At 36.1% G+C, this 24,902-nt stretch overlaps 1 protein-coding gene across 3 annotated transcripts in view; it reads left to right on the top strand.

Annotated features, from left to right (window-relative positions):
* Positions 1-24,902, top strand: part of Alg5 (ALG5 dolichyl-phosphate beta-glucosyltransferase) — a 49,895-nt gene that overhangs the window by 5,915 nt on the left and 19,078 nt on the right. For all 3 annotated transcript variants that reach the window (XM_004854716.4, XM_004854718.4, XM_004854715.4), the window contains exons 4-8: positions 738-806; positions 5,218-5,310; positions 7,565-7,678; positions 19,007-19,066; positions 24,288-24,439. In XM_004854716.4, the coding sequence (XP_004854773.1) occupies positions 738-806; positions 5,218-5,310; positions 7,565-7,678; positions 19,007-19,066; positions 24,288-24,439 (488 nt within the window). The remainder of the gene's footprint in view (positions 1-737; positions 807-5,217; positions 5,311-7,564; positions 7,679-19,006; positions 19,067-24,287; positions 24,440-24,902) is intronic.

The raw sequence follows: 24,902 nt of genomic DNA, 5'->3' as shown, positions 1-24,902 counted from the left end.
GTCCTCTCTTGCCTGATGATGTATTTAAAATTGAGTGACAGTGCATCTCTGTATTTTCCTTTTCCGGCACAAATGGAAAGTAACACACACCCCTTTTGTAGCATCTGTTGCCTTTAGAGTCTCCAAGGAGAGGCTGAGAACTAAGTGAGCTTTATGGCTGGTTTTGGGTTTTTTGTTTATTCTTGGTAAAAAAAATTGTCTTGATTTACTTTTGGGGTTTTATATAAAGAGAAGATACATTGAGACAGGGCAATATATTACCTATTTAAAAATTAAATGTAAAAAAAGTAGAAGTGAGCCCTTATTTGTGAAACATCAGCCACCTGAACTAGGAAACGGGCCAAAAAAGTTAAGGAGCCCAAAGTCATAAGGGTGAGGTAAGTGCAGCCAGGCTGGGATCTGCTGTCCCGGACTTCAGTCCTCATAGGCTTTTTTCTCATGCTCTTGTTTGCTCTGCCCAGTGCACCTGAGCACCACAAGTACTTGCCTTCTTCCACCAGGGCACAGGGTGGACAAGGGGAAGAGTGGGGAGGTCAGTATGTCCTCTCTGCTTCTACCCAGTGTCTCTCCTTTCTGTTCTTAGCCTTTTTATTTTATGTGATTTGTATGCTAATATTTATATTCATGTTTTTAAATATCAACACTAAAACAACTGTTTCTCAGATTACCTATAATTTTATTAAAATGCCTGATGGCAGCCGTACCAAATTATGGTATTTTATTTTTGCTTCTCACAGAAACATGATCCTACATTCACGTATGAGGTGATAGTAGTTGACGATGGCAGTAAAGACCAGACTTCAAAGGTAAATACATGTGCTTTTAGAATTGCCAGTAGGTAGAAAATATGAAATAATTTAGTGTGTGTGAAGTCTTACTTTCACTTGCCAGAGGACCGTAAAGCTGTGCATAATACTGTCCATTGTTGCTGTGTAGGTAGTAGGAAAAAGAGATTTTAATTTATGGAAAGCTAGAAAATACCACTACTGTTCCACTTGCTCTGTATGGCCCAGGGAGGCTTTGAAAATCACTGAACAGAGAGAGACTGTACCCAACAGTAGTCACTGTGGCCTCCAGGGAGCCCATCTTGCCATCAAATTATGCTTCCTTTCTTCCCAAGCAAAAGTCCTTTCTTTCTTACCCCCCTTACCTTGTAGATTCTAAGGCAGTCATATAAGTAGGAAGCTACCCTCATACCTGCCCCTGGGTATCAGGTATGGCCTTCAGCATGCCCCCTCTAGGCTTACCCATGGGAGATACCAGATCCCCTCTGCCAACTACATTCCTAGTCCCAGGCCCTCCTGGATTCATCTTGATGGTAGTACATTCATTACATCTCACCAGTGTCAGTGTCCCTGATAAATTTAAATGCTTGTATTTTAATGTACCTCAGATTTCCTTCTGTGCCATTCATGTTTCTGTAATAGAAAATTGATTTATGATACTCTTAATAGTCTTCTTAAATAGCAGTCTAGTGGACATTAAAATAAATGTACAGAGAAGTACCCATTCACTTGATTATCAGCTAGTGATTTTTGTTAAATACCAGCTGTGTAAATACTGCTAGTCACAACACAAGCCATACAAGCCTAGGAACTTTCGAGTCTAAGTGAGAAGCCTCAGGGCAGTCATGTGACAAGCCCTAAAGATAAAATGCTGTAAAGAATCTGAGAGAAAGGTAAGTGACTTCTGAAAAAATTAAGACTAGAAATGCAGGGGATAGTATTTCCAATTGAAAACAGACAAAGGCATAGAGACCAGAGAGCATTGCCAGGGCCTGTTGTAGAAAGAGTTAAGTCCTGCTTTTTTGAACAGAGAATACAGCATGAAATTACGAGCACAAACTACCTCTACAGTTTATAACTACGTGAAGGAAGTGTCCTAGGAAAGACACATGAGGTCTTGCTGCTGAGTGCAGAACCAGCCCCAGCCCCACCGAGGAAAAACAGCTTGTCCTGAAGGGTACTTTTCTTGGCTGCACTTGGCATATGTGTGGCCAGCTGCACTCCTGGAAGGGCAGCGATGTCCAGCTCCTCAGGACAATGAGGGAGGGAGTGTTAGCTGTTATCTCCACAGCTCCCAAGATTGGAAGAAACTGAAAACTTAAAACCATATTTAGGAGTAGTTTTTATTTTTAAAAAGAACTAATTTCCCCTAAGTTGAGTATTCATTGACTACCCTTTAGTGTCCTGCACCCTGTGGGGCATGAGGAAAATGTAAGATATACTTCTTGAGAAGTTTTAGGTTAAGGAGTTAAAACTTAGTACAGAATACAGTGCAAGAGAATATTGCAGTGGTGTAGGGACATTTATTAGACCCTTAAATATACAGAAGGAAGAGTAAGCACTCTGTGAACCAAGTTCCTGAGTGGTGGGTGAGTGACAGGTGCTGTAATGTTCTACAGGGCACCGTGTAAATCTTCAATGTGCATGTAATCCAAACAGATGTGGCTTCAACAGTATTAGCTTTCTTCAGAATTAGAGACCGTATACTCTTTAGAGGGAACCTTTCATCCTAGCTCAGTTAAAGTTTCTTATGATTCACTCATTGTGCTACTTTCACACTGACTTTGTCTTCCTGGTCTTGGGGACTTGTAATGAACAGCAAGCTTTGTGCCATTCCAGAGTAAACATCTACATGAGATGGGAATAAATGTTCTTTGAAGAGATATTTCTTTAGCTGTCAGCATAAGCCACTACTGCTTGAATACAAAGATGTAAGGCTGCTTTATGTCTTAAAGAAGTTTGTATCTAACTCCAGAGATGTGTATAAGCAATTTGAGCATAACGTGTTTGATATTTTCATCAGTTAGGAACTGTCTAATGGAGAATACTTAGGTAATAAAAGCATTTTATTACCTCATATGCCAGAAAGTCTGGGCATAGTTGATTCCAGAATCAGTTCATCATTGAAACTGTCAGTTTACCAGGTGAATACCTTTTCAGTTTTTATGCACAGCTCCAAATATCATGTATCCTGAAGCAGTAAGAAATAGCTAGGACTTTAAGAATCATTTCTAAGGGCCAGGGATTTAGTGCAGTGGTTCCGCTGCCTGCCTCGCAAGCACAAGGTCCCAAGTTCGATCCCTGGTACCAAGAAAAAAAAAATTGCCGGGTATTTAGCTCAGTGATTCCAGTGCCTACCAAGCGCAAGGTCCCAGGTTTGATCTCCAACACCAAAAAAAAAAAAAAATAGAATCATTTCTATATGCCTCTCTCCTTTTAAACTAGGAGAAAAAATCTTTACTAGAAGCCCTCACCTGAGTTTATGAGCCAGAACTTGGAGACCTGTCTTAACCAGGCCTGCAAGGTAGGCTGAGAAAGTACTTGGTAAAGAGGATTTACACCAATCATGATTCATCCCCTGAGGCTGCACATCATTGCCATGCAAGACTGGGGCCCTAAGCACTAGGAAGAAGGGAGTATTGATTAACAGGTTGCTAGCTAACTGTCTGCTGTGAAGCTACACTACAATTTCGTACAAAGGACCATAGCTGTTGCATTGCTCACCAAGAGTGGACAATTCCTGATTTTGTGCCCAGCACTGCATATACAGTTAGTCCTTCATGTCTGTGGGTTCTGCATCTATGGATTCAACCAACCACTAGTCAAAAATACTTTTTTAAAAGTCCCCAGTATGTACACAGGCCCTGAATTCCATCCCTACTACCAAAAAAAAAAATCACATCAGTTCTGACCATGCGCAGAGGCATTTTTCCCCCTGAACAATTTAATATAACTATTTTCATAGCATTTATACCGTATTAGATATCACAAGTGATTTAAAGTATATGGGAAGATATGTGCAGTTTCTGTACAGTCACTACCCTTGTTATATAAGGGACTTTTTAACGTCCTCAGATTTTGGTACCCTGGTGGTAGGGCAGGGGTGTCCTGGATTACTGAGGGATAATCTTACTAAGTAGGTCACACCCTACTGAGGAAGGTCTGTTATATGGTATTAGTCAAATGGGAAAATGGTTTCAGAGCAAAAATTGTGTTATTGTAATGTTAGGATTATACTTTCCCTGGGGAAGGTAAGGATGGGCATGGAAGCCACAAAAAAACTGGTGTTTGAGTTGAATCTAAGTGGGTCTGACAGGTGGGCAAGTGGAGCGGTATGTGCTAGGTAAAGGCCTAGAAGTATAAGAGCATGGTGTGTTCTGGAAATCTAAAATACTACTGATGAATAAAGTGTTAATGGGACAACATGAGCTGAGGTCCAGAGAGTTATGTGAAAGCCGCATTTCCGAGGGTCTCATATAACATGATAAAGAATTCATGTGTAATACTAATAAAGCAGTAGGTAATCATGGATGTTTGAATAGGGTTTCCATGAACCAATTCCCTTATTAGAAAAGGGGATAAATGCTAAGCATCGAACCCAGGGGTTCATGCATGCTAAGTAAGTGCTGTACCACTGAGCTACAGCCACAGCCCATGACTTCAATTGTAAGTCAGAGTAATGGTAGTTGCTTATAGCAGTAGCAATATAGTAGTAGTAATACAAAAGGTATTTAGGGTACTGAAGGCTTTAGCAATTCTGAGGCCAAGAAGCCAGTAGAAAAGAAGACATGGAAGATTTTGAAGAGAAGAACAAGTTATGGTATGGTTATTTGCTGAGAGAGAGGAATTTGAGTGGAAAGATTTGGGAGAAATGACCCAGGGTACAGAAAGCCTCTCTGCAACATGAGATTGGCTGCTGACCAAAACAAGTCACAGAACAGTGTGGAGGACCTGATCCCAAGTTTGTACCAGGCAATTAGCATATGGCTTTTGTTTTTTTCTAGCAGCTCAGTCGGTTAGGTAGGAGGTCTAGAAAGAGAAAAGACATTCTCTATTCTGGTAGTTCCTCTGCAGGAAATTGAATTATGACCTGCGTGACTATTGAGTCACTCTTGTACCTTGGCACCAGGAATTCTACAACCCTAGCATGTGTAATCAGCTCACAAGAAGGGCTATCCCAGAATAACAGTGTTAAAGCCAGAATGAAAAACACCCTTTAAATGTCCAGATTGATTTTTTTAACCTTTTTCTTTTTAAATTAATATACATTTTTGAAACATAGTAATTGTATTTATTGATAAGATACAGTGTGGCATTTCAGTACATGAATATTGTATGTAATAATCAAATCTGGATAATTGCTTTATCTGTCACCTTAGACATATGTCATTTTTCAAGTTAATTTTATTCTGACTTTTATGTAATTTGACAGGTAGCTTTTAAATATTGCCAGAAATATGGAAGTGACAAAGTACGAGTGCTTACACTGATGAAGAATCGTGGAAAAGGTGGTGCTATTAGGATGGTAATATATATTTTCAATTTTGTATCTAAAATGCAAAATATAAATAACCTTTTTTCCAGACTATAGTACACATATATTATATAGCTGGGTAGCTGAATTCCATCATTTCAAGTTAGCAACAACATCTTTTTAGTAATAACTGTATTTTTCTTATTCAAGTCGAAATGTCATGTCTTCAAGTTTAAAATTTATCATCTACTTCTATGTGTCTTTAATGTAGTTACCAAATATTATATGATGGCTTTTAGCATTAACAAAATGCTTCTGTTAAGCTTACCTATGGCACTATATTGAGCATGCTAGCGTGAACAAGGTGAATCCTATGTGAATCTAGCCTGATGAAATGAGCAGTTTAGTAGGAAAGATAGGCCATGTGCATACATGAAAAAGATGATTATACTTAGGAAAGAGGTACAGATGAAGTGCTAAGAAGTTCCAAGTCGGAAACAGTTACTTTCAGGTAAGGTGTATCAGGTATGAAAGATCAAAAAATCAATAAATATGAAAGAAAGCCTGAATAATAGTGCCTTAAATAACTTAGAGGTTTATTTTCCCCCATAAAAAGTAGCCTAGTGGTAGAAGGTCATGGACTTAATTAACAACTCTACAGTGTCCTCAGAAATCCAGGCTCCTGCCTTTTCATTCCATCTTCCTCATGCACACAGGTGATTCCTGGAGTGCTGACCATTACATCCACATTCCAAGCAGGAAGTGGGAAAAGATGCATACCCGCCAGTTTGTCCCCTTAGAAGAGTCTTACCCAGATAACTTTTACTTGCATCTCATGAGCCAGAACCAGTGTCACAGGGCCACCCTAACGTCCAAGGAAGGCTGAGAATGAAGCCCTGTGTCCAGTCCCTACTTCTAAAACAAAGAAGAGGAGAGGGAACTGGAACGTAGTAGAGCTTCTGCTTAGCGTATTCGAGGCCCTGGGTTCAGAAAAAAAAAGAGGTAGGCAAGAAATGGGATTGATGAAATATATCATGGTAGGCTTTAAATCTCCCCATATTATTTATTTATTCAGCTCATATTGTATTTTATGTAACCATCCTATCCTTAAGAATATCACTATTGTTCGATCCCTGGTACCAAAAAAAAAAAAGAATATCACTATTGAGTGATGAGATAGACAATTCTCATACAGTGTTTTAAATCCTCAGTCTAGGAGAAGTGTATGTCTGGTGTTGTCACTACCCTCTGATGGGAGAAGCACAGACTTCACAGGAGATAAATTCTTAACAGTGTTCCAGGAGGATTAGGTGTTCTCTTCACAGAAGTGGGAGCACAGGAAGCTTTGCAGAGGAGGAACACTACTAAAGGCACAGCAGTGACTGTTCGCCCTTATGTGACATTGAAATATTTTTTATTGTGAGGTTTTTTTCCATTTCAAATAGGTAGCTTCAAGTTTTATACATTTTATGTTTTCTAGTTTCTAAAACTTCATTATGTTGTTCAGATATTAAATGTAATGAAATTTTAATTTCTTTTTATACACATTCTAATGGGTATGATAAAAAAATCACAGATACTAATTAGTGACCCTGTTATGTCAGAATAAACGATCAAACTTCTATCTACATTTAGATGTACCTTATCTACAGTCACATTACGTGAAGTGTTGTCAAAGTAAAATTTAGGAGGACATTTCATTTGCTGTATTCACCAGTTAATTTAAGCTGGGTATAGTAATGCATGTGTGTTGTCCCAACATTCAGGAGACTGAGGCAGGAGGATCACTGAATTCAAGGCCAACCTGAAGGACACATAACAAGACACTGCTTCAAAAAAAAAATTTTAATTTAAAATACTCTGGGTCCCATAATGAAGAATACTAAAAAACTGTAACCATATGATGCATTTCACAGCAAATCTGTTATTGTTTTTGTTCAGTCTTATATACATTACTCTGAATTGCCTCTGATGTCTTTTTAAGCACCATGATACACAAATATCGTACATGCTTTTTTATTCTTAGTGATGCAAAATATCTTTCAGTTAACCAAATGTATTTTGTTATCTTGATATTTTCCAAGGTATTAGTATGACCTCACAAATTTTTAAAATAATGAGACAGGCAATAGATACATTTGGGACTATCTTATCAATGGTAGTGGTGAACTCCAGCCTCCTCCTGCCATTTTATACCTAAGATTTTACTCTTAGATGTTTTAACTAAAGCAGAACTAACTGAAATGTCACTGAATTTAATGATAATTTTAAGAAACTTTCTTTTACTTGAAATTTTTTAATACAGGGTGTATTTAGTTCTCGAGGAAGAAAGATCCTTATGGCAGATGCTGATGGAGCTACAAAGTTTCCAGATGTTGAAAAATTAGAAAAGGGACTAAATGATCTACAACCTTGGCCTGTAAGTGTAAGAATATTGTTTTATTATCATTAATGATATTCAATCCAGAATACAAAGGTAAAATTTTAAAAGAATTTACTTATAATCTTAAAAAACAGATGTTTTGGTATAAGATTCCTATATAGATGTTACAGTCTAGCAGAACTAGTCATTTTGTTATAAACATTTGCTAATTTTCTGAGATTGACTGGACAATTACTTATTTAATGTTATGACTGTATCTCTCTCTTGAGTTGCCTAACTTCTACCAGTGTTTTAGTATTTATGGTGCATATTTAGTGAAGTATTTTTATTTAAAAGTATAGGTCAGCTTTTATTTAAATGCGTAACTTGAAACTTCTTGGTGAAAAGGTAAAATGAAACTGGATCCAAGAATCTTGTTCCAATGAAGCAAACAAAGATAAAATCACAAAGAAGTGCATCTTAAGGCCATAACTTTAAAAAATGGAGTTGAAGAAAGAAAAATCTGATGTCTATTCTTACTTTTCAAATGCCTTTTAGAGAAGGTAAATTTACCAAATCCTGAGATTTTTACAAAATGCTACCCAGTCCACAAAGAATAAAACTGAAAAAATGAATAAGCACCCATGGTAGATCAAACAATATACATACCTATCATAAACAAAATGCCAGGATCTTACCAGAAGCAAGAAAAATTGCTAGAGCTTGCCATTTTCAGAGCTTCAACCCAAGTTGGGATTACAGATCCAAATGGTTAGATCTATTCCCGAGTGGAATGTCTCCTTATGTAGGACAAAATTTTACAACATGAAGGAACCATAGTGGCCCAGCAAAGCCATAAAGGGTTCTAGATTTCCCTCCCTACAGGCCTCCTACCCACACAATACTCAGGCCTTGAAATTCTAATTCAGCCTGGCATAGTGGTGCATACCTGTGATCCCAGATCCTCAAGGGACTGAGGTAGGAGGATTGCAAGTTCAAAGCTAGCATGGGCAACTTAGCAAGGCACTGTCTAAAAATAAAATAAAATAAAATGGACTGGGAATGTAGCTCAGCACTCCCTGGGTTCAATCCCCAGTTCTGTGAAGGGAAAAAAATTTAATGGAGAGGAGAAAAACAGGTGTCACAAAAAGTAGAAATATCTGAAGGAGAATTCACCTACACTGTAGGAGAGCTGCCCATGTTAATCAGAATTATATGTGTTTTGACTAAAGAAATAATACTTAATGAAAATAAGAATGCAGCATCACAGATAAACTGTGTTTTAACCAAAACACAATGCACAAAAATTAAGCAACAAATTGAGGGCCAAAAGAAGACCAATAAATAGAACTGTCCAAATGAAATAGACATAGCTTAGAACCAAATATTATATATAATTATTAAAATAATCCCTATTAGCAAAAAACATAGTAGAAACAAATAAACAGGAAATATAATGCAAAAATAACCTATCTTCCTAGAAATATTTAATTATTTAATATTTATTTGAAAAATTATGTTTTTCCTCACACCATCATCTACTCCCACTTCATTTTATGTGTAGCAAGTGTGGGTTTTTAAAATACTAGTTGAATTAACTAATATAGCTATTGAAAGAACTAGCTATAAAAATATCCCTTTAGGGCTGGAGCTTTAACTCAGTGGTGCCACAGCCTGCCTCACAAGTGCAGGGTCCAGAGTTCGATCCCCAGTACCAAAAAAAAAAATATCCATCTTACCTGTACTATTCAAACAGTAGCCAGTAGCTGCTTATGGCTACTTAAATTGAATAAAATTTTAGTTGCCCATTTCAAATATGTGTGGCTGGTACCTTACTTCATGGCATTTCTATCACCACTCAAAGTTTTCTTGTACAGAATTGCTGTGAACCATATTTGAAATGATTACTTTATGCATTACAATTCACTCTCACTTTAGAAAGTGTTTCTTCCACCTGTCATGTAGCAGATCATGATAGGCTACAGAAAAATCTAATTGGTGAAGTAACTGGATTTGATTCTGTGGTTCTCAAAGGAAGCACAGAGATTTGATAACTGTTTCTCTTTTGTTATGCCTCTAGGTAGGGGAGCAAGGCAGAAGGTTTCAAAATTTTTAGCAGCTGACTCTGTCTTTGTATGGTAGGCAAAGAAAATAATTTAGCCTCAGTTGAAGACTAAACCAAATAATAAACAGGAAAAAAAAACTCAAATCTGAACCTTCCTCTTGTGAATCCCTTCCCCCTTCCTTCCTTCCTTCCTTTTTTCTTCTTTCTGTCTGTCTTTCTTTCTTTCTTTTTTTCTTTCTTTCCTTTCTGTCTTGTGGTGCTGAGTCTCACACCTGCTGTGTAAGTGCTCTACTACTGAGCTAAATCCCCAACCCTTTTAAAACCCTTTTACATTTATTTTGAGACAGAATCTCACTAAATACCTTACAGTATACCTAATTACTTTGAGTATCACAACACTTGAATTCATTTGGATTCAATGAAGTTTTTTTATTTTTTGTTTTTTTGTTACCAGGAATTGAACTCAGGACCTTGCGCTTGCAAGGCAGGCACGGTGCCACTAAGCTAAATCCCCAGCCCTCAATTAAGTTTTATCTGTATATAGTGATGGCAAACCTTTTAGAGACTGAGTGCCCAAATTGCAACCCAAAACCCACTTATCACAAAGTGCCAACACTGCAATTAAACCTGAATGTTGAGGTTCTAGTTTAGGAAAAACTACTCATACATAAACATCTTTTGCTTTAAAAGAAAAGCAAATTAACATGCATGCCATAGGTTTACTGCCACTGGACTACATAATAACATATTGGGGGTGGAAGGGGCAATAAATGGTAGGTAAAGTTACAAAATTCATAATATGTAGATCAACCCTGTGAAAAATATTTTTAACTTGGGACCCTTGTCTACTCATTCTAACAAAGCTTATGAGCAATTGTGCTTAGAAGGTGTACTGTGAAACTAACATCCATATGTTTGTTGGGAATTTTTTTCATCATTTAGTTCAAATATCAGCAAACTTCCTATAAAGGGCAGTGAAATAAATATTTTGAACAATTAGGTTATATGGTCTCTCTGTCAGCTACTCTGCAATTATAGCAGAAAAGTAGACAGACCTTAAATCTACTGATCTAACCACTGGTTGTGTTCAGCAAAACCTTAGTTAAACAAGCAGCCAATCATATTTGGCAATTGGCAGTTTGGTGATACACAGTTTGCAGGCACTTGACGTTCACCTCAATAACTCAGTTAATCTTTCAGTATTGGAAACTTCCTAACAACCAAGTGATCTTCCAGTCTCTGTTTACATATTTGAATATCTCTAATGACAACCAAGCAACTCATTCTGTCTCCACTCAGTTATAAACGTCCATTTATGTTATATGCTATCTATCTTCTTTTCATCACCTCATTAGGTGGCTCTATCTGTCTGACTGGGGATCAACTCGGGGCCTTGTATGTGATAGGCACACACTGAACTACTAAGCCACACCTCTAGACAATGGTTCTACACAAAACATTCTACTTCTTTGACAGGCCTTCTGTTCATCAAAGCTGCTTTCTGAATGTCTTCACTAGGCTAGGAATAGTTCTTTTGAGTTTTTAAATGTAACATTTTTCTCTTTCTTATCCTGGCAATTTTCTGATGAAGAGGCTTCAGTTTGTGAGGATTTGTTTACTATATATAGTACATTATTGATTCATGTTGCCAGCTTTCTCATGTATGTTACCATTAAACCTTGTCATGTTATCTTTATGGTGGTGGTTTGTGTGTTTGTTTTTGTTTTGTTCATAAATATAGATGTCACTGTTTATCTCCTTTAACAATTTACTTTATATCAATTGCCATTCCCGTCTCAGTTCACTTAAGCCACACACTTGATAAGCATCCTAACGTATATTCCCCTAAGCCCTGAAGAAATAGTGACTGGAAGTAAGAAAAATAGCTCTGTAAATAATGAAAAAGTACAGGTTTCAATAGTGTAGTATTATAACTATATAACTGCTTCACTAGATGGCAGTAGTTAACTTCCCTGTCTTGTGTATTACTGTTTTCATGGGTTAATTTCTCCAGTACATTTTTCAGTGACTTCTATTATTTTCTATTCTCTCAGCTGATTTTATTCTTTGTTGCAACAAAGAAAAATGTACCACTTCCTCTCACATGCATTTCCTCTTAGAGTAGTCAGGTCACATGTTCTGGTCTAATTATTATAAGGTCAATTTAGAAAAGTCTGCTATACTTCCTTCTCTGAAGATAGCTGTTCTTTTATTTTTGTTGTTGTTGTTGTTGTTGTTGTTGTTTTTGTTTTTGTTTGTACCAGGGATTGAACTCGGGTCCTTGTGCTTGCGCAGCAAGCAGCGAAACCACTGAGCTAAATAGCCCCCGGTGATAAATGTTCTTTTAAAGTTCTAAAACTAACTGCACATAACTTAGTAGAGCATTATGTGACACAAATAAACGAGGGAGCATTTACATTTTAGTGCTAAATACTTAATTTGTATTATGTATCCCTGTATCATTTTTTTAATATACAAAGCTTTCCTCCTTGCCGGTGATTGTTCTACCTCTTCTAATAAAAATGTGCTTAGTTACAGTAATACAGTAATTTTCCTAAGCAAAGTCAACCATGGTCACTTTGTGGTTTAACTACTACAGATAGAATACAAAATCCCTTAATATCGCCTCTCGGCCTTTTGGCCAAGATCAAGTACAAAATCCCTGAACAGTCAAACAGATGACAAAAAGTCTGTACTTCATAATCAGAGTAATTCCTCAAGGAATTCTCATTTAGACAGACTCCTGATAAGTTTAGCTTTTCAGGCCACCAGTGTCTACTGGTCATGAGTATGAAAAAGATATGATGTAAAATTATATTAACTACAGGAAGCAGCTAGTAAGCACATGCATACACAGCTCATCCTGGAGTACTTGCTTACTAATAACCCTGAATGTTCTTTTGTTTTCAGTGTGGTCAACTGGTTTTGGTACACCAAGGTTTCATATATCTATGCTTGGTGTAGTCATTCCTCGAACGTAATAGTTTGTGCTTCTCTTTTTTTGTTTTAATGGAACATCTGGGTAAGTGAGAGACTGAAATGTTTGTTTTACCTTCTCAGCATGTGGGTAAATGCCCAAGCATATAAAAGAGACTCTCAACTTTAAAATCATTTGTTTTATAGACCAGACAGTTACACAAGCATTTTTGCTGAGATCTTTGTAAAAATCAAATAAGGAAGAATGCAAAAATAAAAGGGCTTAAAAACAAAAAGAGACAAGGCATAGTGGCACTTGCCTATAATTCCAGCATTCTGGGAGGCTGAGGCAAGAGGACTGCAAGTTCCAGCCCAACCTGGGCGATTTAGCAAGTTAATGAATCCTGTCTCAAAATTTAGAATGGGGGCCCTTGGCTCAGTGTGAAGAGCCTGGGTTCATTCCTAAGTACTATACTGAAAATAAGCAAATAAAGGAAGACTATATAACAAAACTTTCAGATGACTCTGTGTCAGCATACCACAGGCTGTGCTTCCAAAGTCATTGAAAAAGGTGGCTCAGGATGGTAACTGCCTGTCCCAGTAATGGTTTAATATGTGCAAACCTGGTTCTGAGGGGGAGATTGCCTAGAACAAGGAACAGCAAAACTTTCTGTACATGGCCATAGAGCAAACATTTTAGACTTTACAAATCATATATTTCCCATTCAAAACTAAGCAGCAGGTTGAATTTGACCTATAGGGCACCTCTGTTGTAGAACATTGAAACCTTGATCTTAACAACTTTAATTCACTCCCCAATATGTGGACTCTAAAAAGAATGAAAAGTAGAAGGGAGATTATTGTTAGACAAGAGGAAGGGTATGGAGGGATGTCAGGGCAGTTAATGAGGGGACGAATGTGAGCAAAACACATTATATATGTTGAACCCCAAAAAATGTGAAAGTAGGGGGAGAGTGGGGCATGAGAGTGAAAGTGATCAAATGTTAGGTGTGTGTACAGACCTGCCCAAAAGAAACCCACTGATCTGTGTAACCAATAAAAATACAAAAAACAAAAGTAACTTTTTTTTTTTTGGTACCAGGGATCAAACTTGGGTCCTCGAGCTTGTGCAGCAGGTAGTGAAACCACTGAGCTAAATCCCTGACCCAAAAGTAAATTTTTTTGAAAACTAATTTGTGCTAACCACAGAAAATTTTAGAAATTCAAGAGCCCATGATTGTCAAAAGAAAATAATGAACAAGAAAGAGTTTAGAATCACTTATATCTGAAAAGATTAAATTTGTGGTTCTGAGCTATAGTCCTATTTAGAAAACTGGAATTGTTCATCCCGAGTGATACAACATTATTTGAGTGAGCACTGTCTAAATTAATCAGTTCTCTGTCCCACAAAGGCAGCTTCTCTAGGCGAGAGTCCTTACAACTTCATATCTGATGCCTATAGTGGTGCTCAATATGTATTTGTGAAACAACTACTGTGTGTCATGTCTTTTTTTTTTTTCCTGGAACTGGGGATCAAACTCAGAATCTTGCACTTGCCCGGCAGGTACGGCACTACTGAGCTACATCCCTGGCCCGTATGCTTCAGGGAAACCTCTATGTTACATTAAAAACATATAGTCGTAAATGATACCCAAAGTCTGCTCCACTGCTGGTGGGAATGTAGACTGGTGCAACCACTGTGGAAATCAGTATACCTCAAAGAACTAGTACTGGAAGTCCCATTTGATCCAGCTATTCCCCTGCTGGGTATCTTCCCCAAGGAACTAAAAGAATCACACCACAGTGATATACGTGCACCCATGTTCACAGCAGCACAATTTGTAATAGCTAAAACTTGGAAGCAGCCCAATTGCTCATCAACTTGAGACTGGATAAAGAAAATGTGGTTGCCGGGGATTTAGCTCAGTGGTTTTGCCACCTGCTGCACAAACGCAAGGGCCCGAGTTTTATCCCTGGTACCAAAGAAATAAAAAAGAGAAAATATGGGTTTTAATAAAATAAAAGAGTACTACTCAGCCATCAAAAATGAGAAATTAGAGACAATTATAGCTAAATGGGTGTATATTTAGGCCATACTCTTAAGTGAAATAAACAGGACCCACAAATATAAATACTGAATAGTTTCTCTAGTTTGAGAAACTGAAAGTGTAAATAAGGACTGAAAGGTATAACAGATAATGTGAAACAGGAAGAAAAGGGGTAAAGTGGAAGGGGAAGTGGTAGTGGTAAGGGAAAGGAAAGAAAGGAATGTAATTAGTATGAGAAAATTAAAAAATGGAAACAAAGTCTGTGCAAATAGGGAGGGATGGAGGAGTTGAAAGGAGGGCAGGGGAATGGGGAAAAAATAAGAACCAAGAAAGATTACGTAAAGGTGCAAATTTCTAATGATGAATGTCATTATACTGTATACCTAAAATGTACCAATAAAATTAAAAAGAGAAAAAGAATTTGTCTTTCTCCCTGTTCCTACATTCTAGATAAGAAGACATACAAATTTGGTTTATTTTAGATATGTATTCTCCTATGATCTGCATTCTATTTGCCAGTATCTTAGTAAGGATTTTTGCATCTATGTTCAATAGTGAGATTGGCCTGTAGTTCTCTTTTTTGGTTGGTTCTTTCTCTGCTTTGGGAATCAAGGTGATGCTTGGTTCCAGGAATGAATTCAAGAGTATTGATTCCCTTTCAGTTTCATTGAAGAGTTTAAACAGTAGTGGGAGTCGTTCCTCTCTAAATGTCTTGTAGAATTCAGCAATGAAGCCATCAGGACCTAGGCTTTTCTTAGTTGGTAAGTTTTTAATTATATTTTGAATTTCATTGATTGATATTGGGTTGTTTAGAATTTTGGTCTTCTTCGTCCAACTTTGGTAATTCATATGTGTCTAGGAATCTGTCCATTTCTTCTATGTTTTCCATCTTATTGGCATATAGGTTCTGGACGTAGGTATTGATGATCCTCTGGATTTCTGCTGGGTCTGTTGTAATTTCACCCTTTTCATTCCTAATTGCATGGATTTGGGCCTTTTCTTTCCTTTCTCTGATAAGGTTGGCTAATAGTTTGTCAATTTTGTTTATTCTTTCGAAGAACCAACTGTAGGCTTCATTGATTTTTTTTGTATTATTTTCTTAATCTCCAATGTACTGATTTCTGCCCTAATCTTTATAATTTCCCCCTTCCTATGGGCTTTGGGTTTGTCCTGCTCTCCTTTTTCTAGAAGCTTGAGGTTCAGCATCAGGTTGTTTAATTGGGCTCGCTCTGTTTTCCTAATGTGAGTATTCACTGCTATGAATTTCCCTCATAGGACTGCTTTCATTGTGTCCTATAGATTCCGATATGTTGTATTGTCATTGTCATTTAATTGAAGGAACTGTCTGATTTCTTCTTTAATTTCCTCTGTGACTCATTGGTTATCCAGCAGAGTGTTACTCAGTTTCCATGTGTTTATGAAGTTTTTTTGGTTTCTTTGGCTATTGATCTCCAATTTCATCGCACCATGGTATGATAATATATAGTGGATAACTTCAATTCCTTTGCACTTACCTAAATATGTTCTTTGCGTGAGTATGTGGTCTATTTTGGAGAACGACCCGTGTGCAGCTGAAAAGAATATGTATTCTGATTTTGTAGGGTGAAACACTGTAAATATCTGTTAAGTTCATTTGTTCAAGAATTTGATTGAGTTCTAGTATTTTGTTGCTTATTTTCTGTCTAGTTGATCTACCTATTTATGACAGTGGGGTATTGAGGTCCCCCACTACTGTTGTATTAGTGCTTATTTGATTTTTCATGTCCGTTAGTATTTGTTTTAGTGCACTAGTGTTTGGTGCATAGATATTTATGATTGTTCTCTCTTCCTGTTGGATTGTTCCCTTTACAAGGATGTAGTGTCCTTCTTTTTCTTTCTTAATCAGTGTTGGTTTGAAATCCACTTGATCTGCGAAGAGGATAGCTACTCCTGCTTTTTTTTCGAGTTCCTGCCACATTGAGTATTGTTTTCCACCCTTTAACTTTCAGTCTATGAGTTTCTTCATTGACTCCAGTCAGTCTTTTGTTATTCTTCTTTCCATCATCTAGCAGCTGCTAGATTGATTTCTTGTGGTCCCTTGCAATTTTAAAGAAATTTTTCTTTTCCTGTTCTCTAACTGCAATCTTATCTTCTGTATCTGAAATTCTGTCTTCACATTGGCTCATTCTGTTGCATAGACTTTCAATGGAGTTTTTAATCTCAAAAGCTGTTTACATCTGTTTTATGGGTTCAGTGTGTTTCCTGTGTTGGGATTCCATCATGTTCCTCAGCTCCTCAATTTTTTTATCTCTGTCCTCTGTAGATTTATTAATCATGTCTTGCACTGTGGCCACAAACTCTGCTGTTATGTGAGAAATTATTTCTGATTTCATTTTTTCCAGATCCTTTTTCGTTGCTAGTTCAGGGAGTCCAGGTGGTTGAGTATCAGAGTGATCCATCTTGTTTCCCTTTGGGGTTGCTGTAGGTGATCTGGTAGTTTGGTTCTGAGGTTTGTTTATGTCTTCTCATTTCGATGGTGGGTAGGGGGTGGTGGTGCTGGCGCCCGCTTGGCTCACCTCTGTGCTGGTAGCTGCAGCACGCTGACCTGGAAGCCTCCTCTGTGCTGGGAGCTGTGGCATGCAGACCTGGAAGCCTCCTCTGTGCCAGGAGCCGTCACATGGGAATATTTTTAAATGAAAAAGAGCATGATATACATAAGTAAATTTCAGCTTTGGTGTTTTTAAATACAGAGCAAAAACAAATATCCAAGATGATGTTGTCACACAATGACTGCTTCTAAGTCATGAGATAATACATGAGTTTCTTTAAAACCACTTACCAGTGTAATTATTTGAATACAGGATGACCAAAAACTGCATATTTTTTCATAAATTTTCATAAGACAATATAACAGGAAATATAAAAGGGACGATTTTCTCAAATTTACTCAGTACAAGATTTGACTGGTTGAAATAACACCTACCCGAGTGGTGCTTGGATTAGCATGTAAACAAGTGTGCTGCCTGAGTGATGCTCAGGGTAAACTTTAAGTGGTTAAAGTTTTGTCATATATATGTAAATTTACATACTTGCCCATTTCTGTATCAGGAACATTTTCCAATTTTATTTATTTCTGTGAATTGCTCAGAATTGAAGTAGTATAAGAAGACACATAATGAAACGTGTTCCGCCTCAGTTATTGTCAGAAGTGACTAGTGTCATCCATTTCTTTTGCAGGTAAATGTGTATATACAGTCTCAGAAATGGCAAATTATAATATGATATGCATATATGGAGTTCTTCCATTTAGTAACATTATCTTGGAAATTAAAGCATATTTTTACACAAAAGTACTTCCTCATTCTTTCACAGCTTCATAGCCCATCCCTTTGGATAGACATGCATTTAATACTGAAATATTAACTCTGCATGACAGTCATTTTATACATAAGCATATACTTATATTTATAGGAAGAATATTGTTATTGATGGGTCAAATTATGTAAATAATTATAATTTTGATAAATGTTTTCTATAGAGAATATGCAAGTACAATGTACAAACTGCTGAGTTTTATTCACATTGCTCTTGGTAAATGTTTAATTGAGAATGTTTCTCCTGGCTTTTTTCTTTGTGGTTTCTTTCTCATTAATAACCATAAAATCAGCTTGTCTAGTTCAATGAAAAATCATTTTGTTATTTTTATGGGTATAGCCTTAAATTCACAGATTAATTTAAGGAAAACTGACTTTTGAATGCTGTTATCATTTTCTCTCATCCATAATCATGGTATATCTTTCTGTCTATTGGATTCTTTTGTTTGCCTTGTAGCATTTACATGTTTGTTTAGATATTACCACATTTCTTATAAAGTTGATTTTTAGATAATTATTTTTCGTTGATGTTATAAATGTTGTCTTTTCCTTCAGTGTATCTTCGGATTGTTTGTACATGCTGAAGTATCATACATATATTCATTTTGTGTCCACTCATCTTTTTGAATTTTTATTTTTTGCAGTATATTTTAATTGTTAGCCTTGGATTTCTAAGGTGTATACCATTTAGCGGTGACACTTTGCTTGTTGACACCACTAATTTTTCTCAGTAATAATAATAGCAGTAATAATACAGTGTTTTAATCAGAAGGCACATGTAAAGATATGAATTTTAAAGAACACATACCTGTTACATTTAGCCTTGTTCAAGTTAAATTCAGTTTCCTGCAGTATGATTTGGCTTCTCAAAGCTATGCATATTCTAAATTTAGTATTTTCACTTTTTTACATATTTCTAAAAATAAGATATTTGCACTGGAAATATAGTTATAAATGCTACTTAAATTTTAAAGAACTATTTTATTGCTTTTTTTCTCTTCAGGATCAAATGGCTATTGCGTGTGGATCTCGAGCTCATTTGGAGAAAGAATCCATTGCTAAGGTGAGACTTTTCACTAGCTGGCATGGATCACCAGTGTCCCCCCCCCACTACCATAAGAAATAAGCTCTTATGTTTAATCTCTTAAAAAGGAGGTTCTCTTAAACATCATGTAAACATTCTTGAGGTTTATGAAAGATAAGCACATTTCAGAGTTCTTTCTTTTTTTAAAGGATATACAGGAAGAATGTAGATTTCACTTTTTCTTTTTTTTTTCTTAAAGATACAGAGTCCCCATTTAGTTGTAAGGCAAACTTTTCTAAATAATGCATTTTTGATCCAGTCAGCTTGCCTTTAGATTTCTCATCTCGCACACTTAAGTGGTGTACAGGTCAAGCATTTCTAATCCAAAATGCAAAATTGCAAGTGAAAACATGATGCTATAGGTAGCAAATTCCACAACATAAAATTTTGTTTTATGCACAAAATTATTTTGAGATACTATATAAAATTGCCTTTGCTCTATACACATAAGTTATACATGAAACAGATATCTCACGTATATGCAGATATTCCAAAATCTGAAGAAAAAAAATCCAAACTTTGATCCCAAGCTTTTTGGATATAGGATACTTAAAATTTGAGTGTCAAAGTTTACATACTTTAACTTGATTTCTCTTAGAAAAGCACTTTGACTTAAGATTTGTCAAATTTATGAATATTCTTTTTAGAAAGATCTGAATCTATCAGTGAAGATGTTAATGTTAAATTCTTCATTTTGTAGATTATACTAAAAAGCTATTAACTTGAAGAAAAAATATTAAATAATTAGTCTATACGAAGTTCTTTATTTTTTAGTTGTTCTATTTTATGCTTTTTGTTTTTTAGCAATGTTAGTGATTGAACTTAGGGCCTTGTACATGCTAGGAAAACAGTCCACCACTGAGGTACATCCCCAGCCCAGAATTATACTATGCAGAGTTTTGTAAGTTCTAATCTTTTTAAATTTTATTTTAAAACGTAGGTCTTATGTATCAAACCCAGTTAATTATATTCTCAGTTTATCTACTAGAATGGTCAGGTAAATTAAAGAATAATGCAGTATTGTTCATTGTGTGACAAAAATTAACTGAGAATAGTTTTTAAATGCATATTTCTAGACCAATTTAGTCACATTAAATCAGAATGTAGGGAAGGGACCAAAAGTCTACTTTTTAAACAATGTTTTAGATCACCTTTATGTACATGAGACTTTGAGAAACATTGGAATAAAAGGTTCAACCTTAACCCCTCAATGATTCTGAAATTTTTTCAAGATAATCCTGAGAGCAGAGTTACAAACCCTCTTATGGATTGTGCTTAAGTGTGAAAACCTAGACTCTCCTGTTTTTAAAAATAAATTAAGACATTTCAGCATTTATTCTAGCATTCTGTCTACCTTATAAACTCATTGGTGTTTGCAAAGCTTAATTAACTGTAGAGAATATTACACTTTTAGAAATTTAAAATGGAAAGAGTTTAGAGATTAGCTTGTCCAACATCATCAATTTAATGATGCAGAGAAGATAAAGGAAAAATACATATCGAATACATTAAACATATTATATATAAAATACTAAAAACTACAAAGTACTAAATTCCAACAATAGGAAGTATTATATCCCCAATGAAGTATGCGGCCAGTAAAGTTAATGTTAATGGAGACTATCATGACACGGGCTCTTACCTAAAGTATTATGATTATAGTTGTATGAAAAAAGAGTGTGATCTTGTAAATGCAGCGTAATTATCCATGTAAAAATGACAGAAATTTGTTTCTGCAAACAAAATTAACGAAAATCGCCAAGTATTAATTCAAAGGTTTTGTGAATAAATTTTTCCCTTTTAAAAAATATACTAATGGAAGAGAAAAGGGATAGCCTGTGTAGTGAAGGAGAAAAGGTAGTTTGTGGAAAGAAGAAGCAAGGAATGACCAAGAGGACCATTAGAGTAATCTAGGAAGGAGAGAGTGGCTTCTAAATTTATGATTGGTGGCAATAGAAGGGAACCATGTGCTTTGGTTTTTTTATGAGTAAACTCTTTGCTGTGTACTTGCATTAGTTGAAAACTCTGAATTTTTTTCCTAGAAATCATATTTAAATGAGACTGTTGTCTAAATCTACCTCCTACTGTTTATAGCCTGACATTAAGAAATCCATACCAGGATCTCCATATTTATAATTTGTTTTATCTCCATCCATCTATTCTTCCATTTCGAAAAGTAGTAATTGATCTAGAGCTTTTTGGTCCTTAGAGAATTGACTGCTAACCTATAGAAAGAAATGACGACCTGATTCATTCACCACTGAGCAGTGGTTGTCCACTGTAGGTACTATTTATACCTGCTGCCCTGTTCCAGGTTATTCTTACAGAACTGTATCTGTCTTACAGAAGGTTGTATCCAAGGCCAGGAATTTAGCTCAGTGGTTCCCCCGCCTGCCTTGCAAGCGCAAGGTCACAAGTTCAATCACAAGTTTGATCCCCAGTACCAAAAAAAAAAAAAGAGGGTTGTATCCAAGACCAAATATACATCTGCCATAAGTCCAGGAAGCTGCAGCATAGCCTCCTATTTCTCTTAATGTTCTGTAGATAACGTACCCCTTGAATGGCAGTCAATCTGTGGACAGTGAAAGGAATTAATGAATGTAGCAGGATAAACTAACAACTTCAGTCTCTTACTGTATAGAATTCACATGTATCTTTCTGAAATATTTTTGTACATATCCTCCATTAATCTTCCTCTCTGTTTTACTGCTCTTGTGGAAGACAGACATAGTACAGCATTGCTATAGTACTTTAGCTCCCTGAGATGTGTTCATGTTTCCATGTATTTCATATAACAGTAATATTAGTCCAGATATTCTTGAACTTACCATTTTAAAGGATTCAGAAGTAGAATCTATTAGCGGTTTTTTGATATCTGTAGTTTTTAAGTAAGTCTCCTATATTTTAGGTATCTTCTAAATTTAAAGATATTTTGCCAGATTTCAAAAATTAAAGCAAGAGCTTCATTTGTGGTTTACCTTGTCATGCTTTTACTTGTGTTAGAAATTAAATGAGGGCTTCCTTTGAATGCCACACATTTCTTCTTTTTATAAGTAGATGGTATCCTAAAACAAAAGTCTGTTAACATCCAAACAAAGCAGTTATAAATATTTTTGTTTGCTAAAAAGTAACCTTACTCAAATCACAAAAATTATTCAGGGAGAATAGTTTCCAGGTATTGTTTTTCTGCCTTTAATTTTTATTTTTCTGTCTTTTGATTTCTATTTGTTCCTTTCCTAAGCATAAATGCTCTTTTGGAGGTTTAATCAGTCAACCAGTATTTATTGGAAGTATTTAATATGGAAGGCACTAAGCAAGCTGTGAGATCCCCAAAATAATTTAAGATGAGGTTTCTACCCTATCTACTTAGAGAGGTAAGACATATTTCCATCAAAACATAATTAATGAGTCCAGGTGATAAATGAGAAGTGCTAGATTATATTTTAAAATTTACTTTATATATCTCATAGATAAATATTTATTCTCCCTTCCCTTCCTGTCTTATTTCACAAGTGGAACTGTGGCCAGGAGAGTAAAGTAAGCCATGAAGCTTTCTTCCTATAAAACCATTATTGACTTCCTGTTATTTTTGTGCCAGACTCTTGGCTAAAGGCTTTAGCGTAATGTTGTCTTACCCTTACAATGACTTTGGGAGGTAGGCATCATCATTCCTGCTTTATGAAGGAGGAAACAGAGTTGAAGTTACTTGCTTAAGGTCAGCCTGCTAATCACTAGTGGAGGCAGGATTCAAACAGGTCTAATCAATGTGGTGCTTTTTCTCTATTATCGTTCTGTGGGATGATGATAGATAAAGCCTTGTGAATGAAGAATAATACTGAAATTATAATTATGAAAAGCAAAAGGAGAAATAAACATTTTATACTGTGAGACATTAAATGTTTTCCATAGACTCTTTTTTTTTTTTTTTTGATACTGGGAATTGAACTTGGGTCCTTGCGCTTGTGCAGCAGGCAGCAAAACCACTGAGCTAATTCCCCGGCTCTTCCATAGACTCTTAATATGTTGCTTATGAATGTAAGAAAGAAATTCATCATTCTGTGGGTCCATTACCTTAACTATAGAACATTTTAAAAGATACTGTATTTTTTTAAATCTTAAATATGAAAGTCTTTAATACAATGATATTAATCTCTTCTTATGTTTTAAAGCTTACAGTGTTTAATGACTAGTGGAATTTTATTTCCTGTTACTATCAATAATAATCACTAATAAGAATATTGAATCTTCATGGCCGGGGATTTAGCTCAGTGGTTCCACCACCTGCCTTGCTAGTGCAAGGTCCCAAGTTCGATCCCTGGTACCAAAAAAAGAATATTGAATCTTCAGATTGTATTAAAAACTAAAGTTTAATGTCCAAATTTTTCAAGAAGTATATCTTCGCTATATGTTTAATTATATAGCTGGCATAACTAATTAGAGAAGATGGGGGGTTTTTTCAAACCCTTTTCTAGTCTGTAGTAATTGTGATACTTTACATTTTCTTTCAGTATTAGATAAGTATTGAAATACAGGCTCAGATCTTGGTGTTTTGTTTTGGAAATGTCACCTGGAAATGTCCCCTTTTTTATTTTTTATCTTTTGTATGTGTGTACATATGTGTTTGTGGTACTAGGGATTAAACCCAGGACCTTCACACTGAGCTACATTCCCCAGCCCATTTTTGATTTTTTTTTTTTTTTTTTAAGACAGTGTCTCAATGAGTTGCCCAGCCTGGGCTTGAACTTGTGATCCTCCTGCCTCAACCTCCCAGAGTTCTGAGAGTACAGGCATGCACCGCCAAGCCCTACTGTCACTTTTTTGAAACTGAAATATATTTGGATCAAAGAGGCATAAAATTCATAGATGAATGAAATGTTTTCCTTGCTCATAAAAGCCACACACCTATTTTTTCTGGTAGACTAAAGCCCTGACCTCCCACAGATCCTGTGACTCAGTCTTGTCTGACTCTACATTCAGAAAATCAGAAGCTATTCTCCAGTGCTTCTGCAATGCTGTGGCAGTGGGCATTTTCACTATTCCTTTAGTATACTTTGCCTGTGAAGCTCTTGGAACAATGATGACTATACTTGTGTAAGAAGTGCCCAGTCAGTGAAATACTAAAATGCAATTGTCTATAGCCAAGTGCTTGCAGTGTCTCAGACAAATGGAAAAGTCATTTATATTTTGTCTTTATTTTCAGCGTTCTTACTTCCGTACTCTCCTCATGTATGGGTTCCACTTTCTGGTGCGGTTCCTTTGTGTGAAAGGAATCAGGGACACACAGTGTGGGTTCAAATTATTAACCCGAGAAGCAGCTTCACGGACGTTTTCATCTCTGCACATTGAAAGATGGTAGGTTTCTAACTGGATGTATCTGGCATGTCTTATTACTCAGCAGTTATTTCAGATAATAGCAGCATTCGATTTTCATAGTGAACTTCCACATTGGAACAAAATTGATATTATGTTTGTAAACTTTACACTTTTGCTAGGTTGAATCTTATTTTGAAAGTACTCAAACCCCAACAAATGGTTGAAAGTTGTATATTTGCCTTAATTGTAGACAGTATCAACTGAGAGGCCTGAAAACATCCTGCTTCTTCAAGCTTCCTTTTTTTTATCCTTTGAAGAAATAGCAGAATTTTAAGCAGGATAATGCCCCTGTTTTCCTTCCTTTCCCTCCTTTCAGAGACATAAGTTCTCTCACGTAAGGGCAATTCTCCAACCTCTGCATACTCTTCCATCTTCTTAAAAACCTGATCCTGTTCATTTCTTTTCTCTCTTGTGTATTCACCCTTTTTCTCTGTGGCACATC

This window comes from Heterocephalus glaber, unplaced genomic scaffold, assembly GCF_053883595.1.
Source record: "Heterocephalus glaber isolate CG9 unplaced genomic scaffold, H.glaber_assembly_v1.0 deba00001720, whole genome shotgun sequence".
Taxonomy (NCBI): domain Eukaryota; kingdom Metazoa; phylum Chordata; class Mammalia; order Rodentia; family Bathyergidae; genus Heterocephalus; species Heterocephalus glaber.
This window is presented reverse-complemented; position numbering and strand designations above follow the sequence as displayed.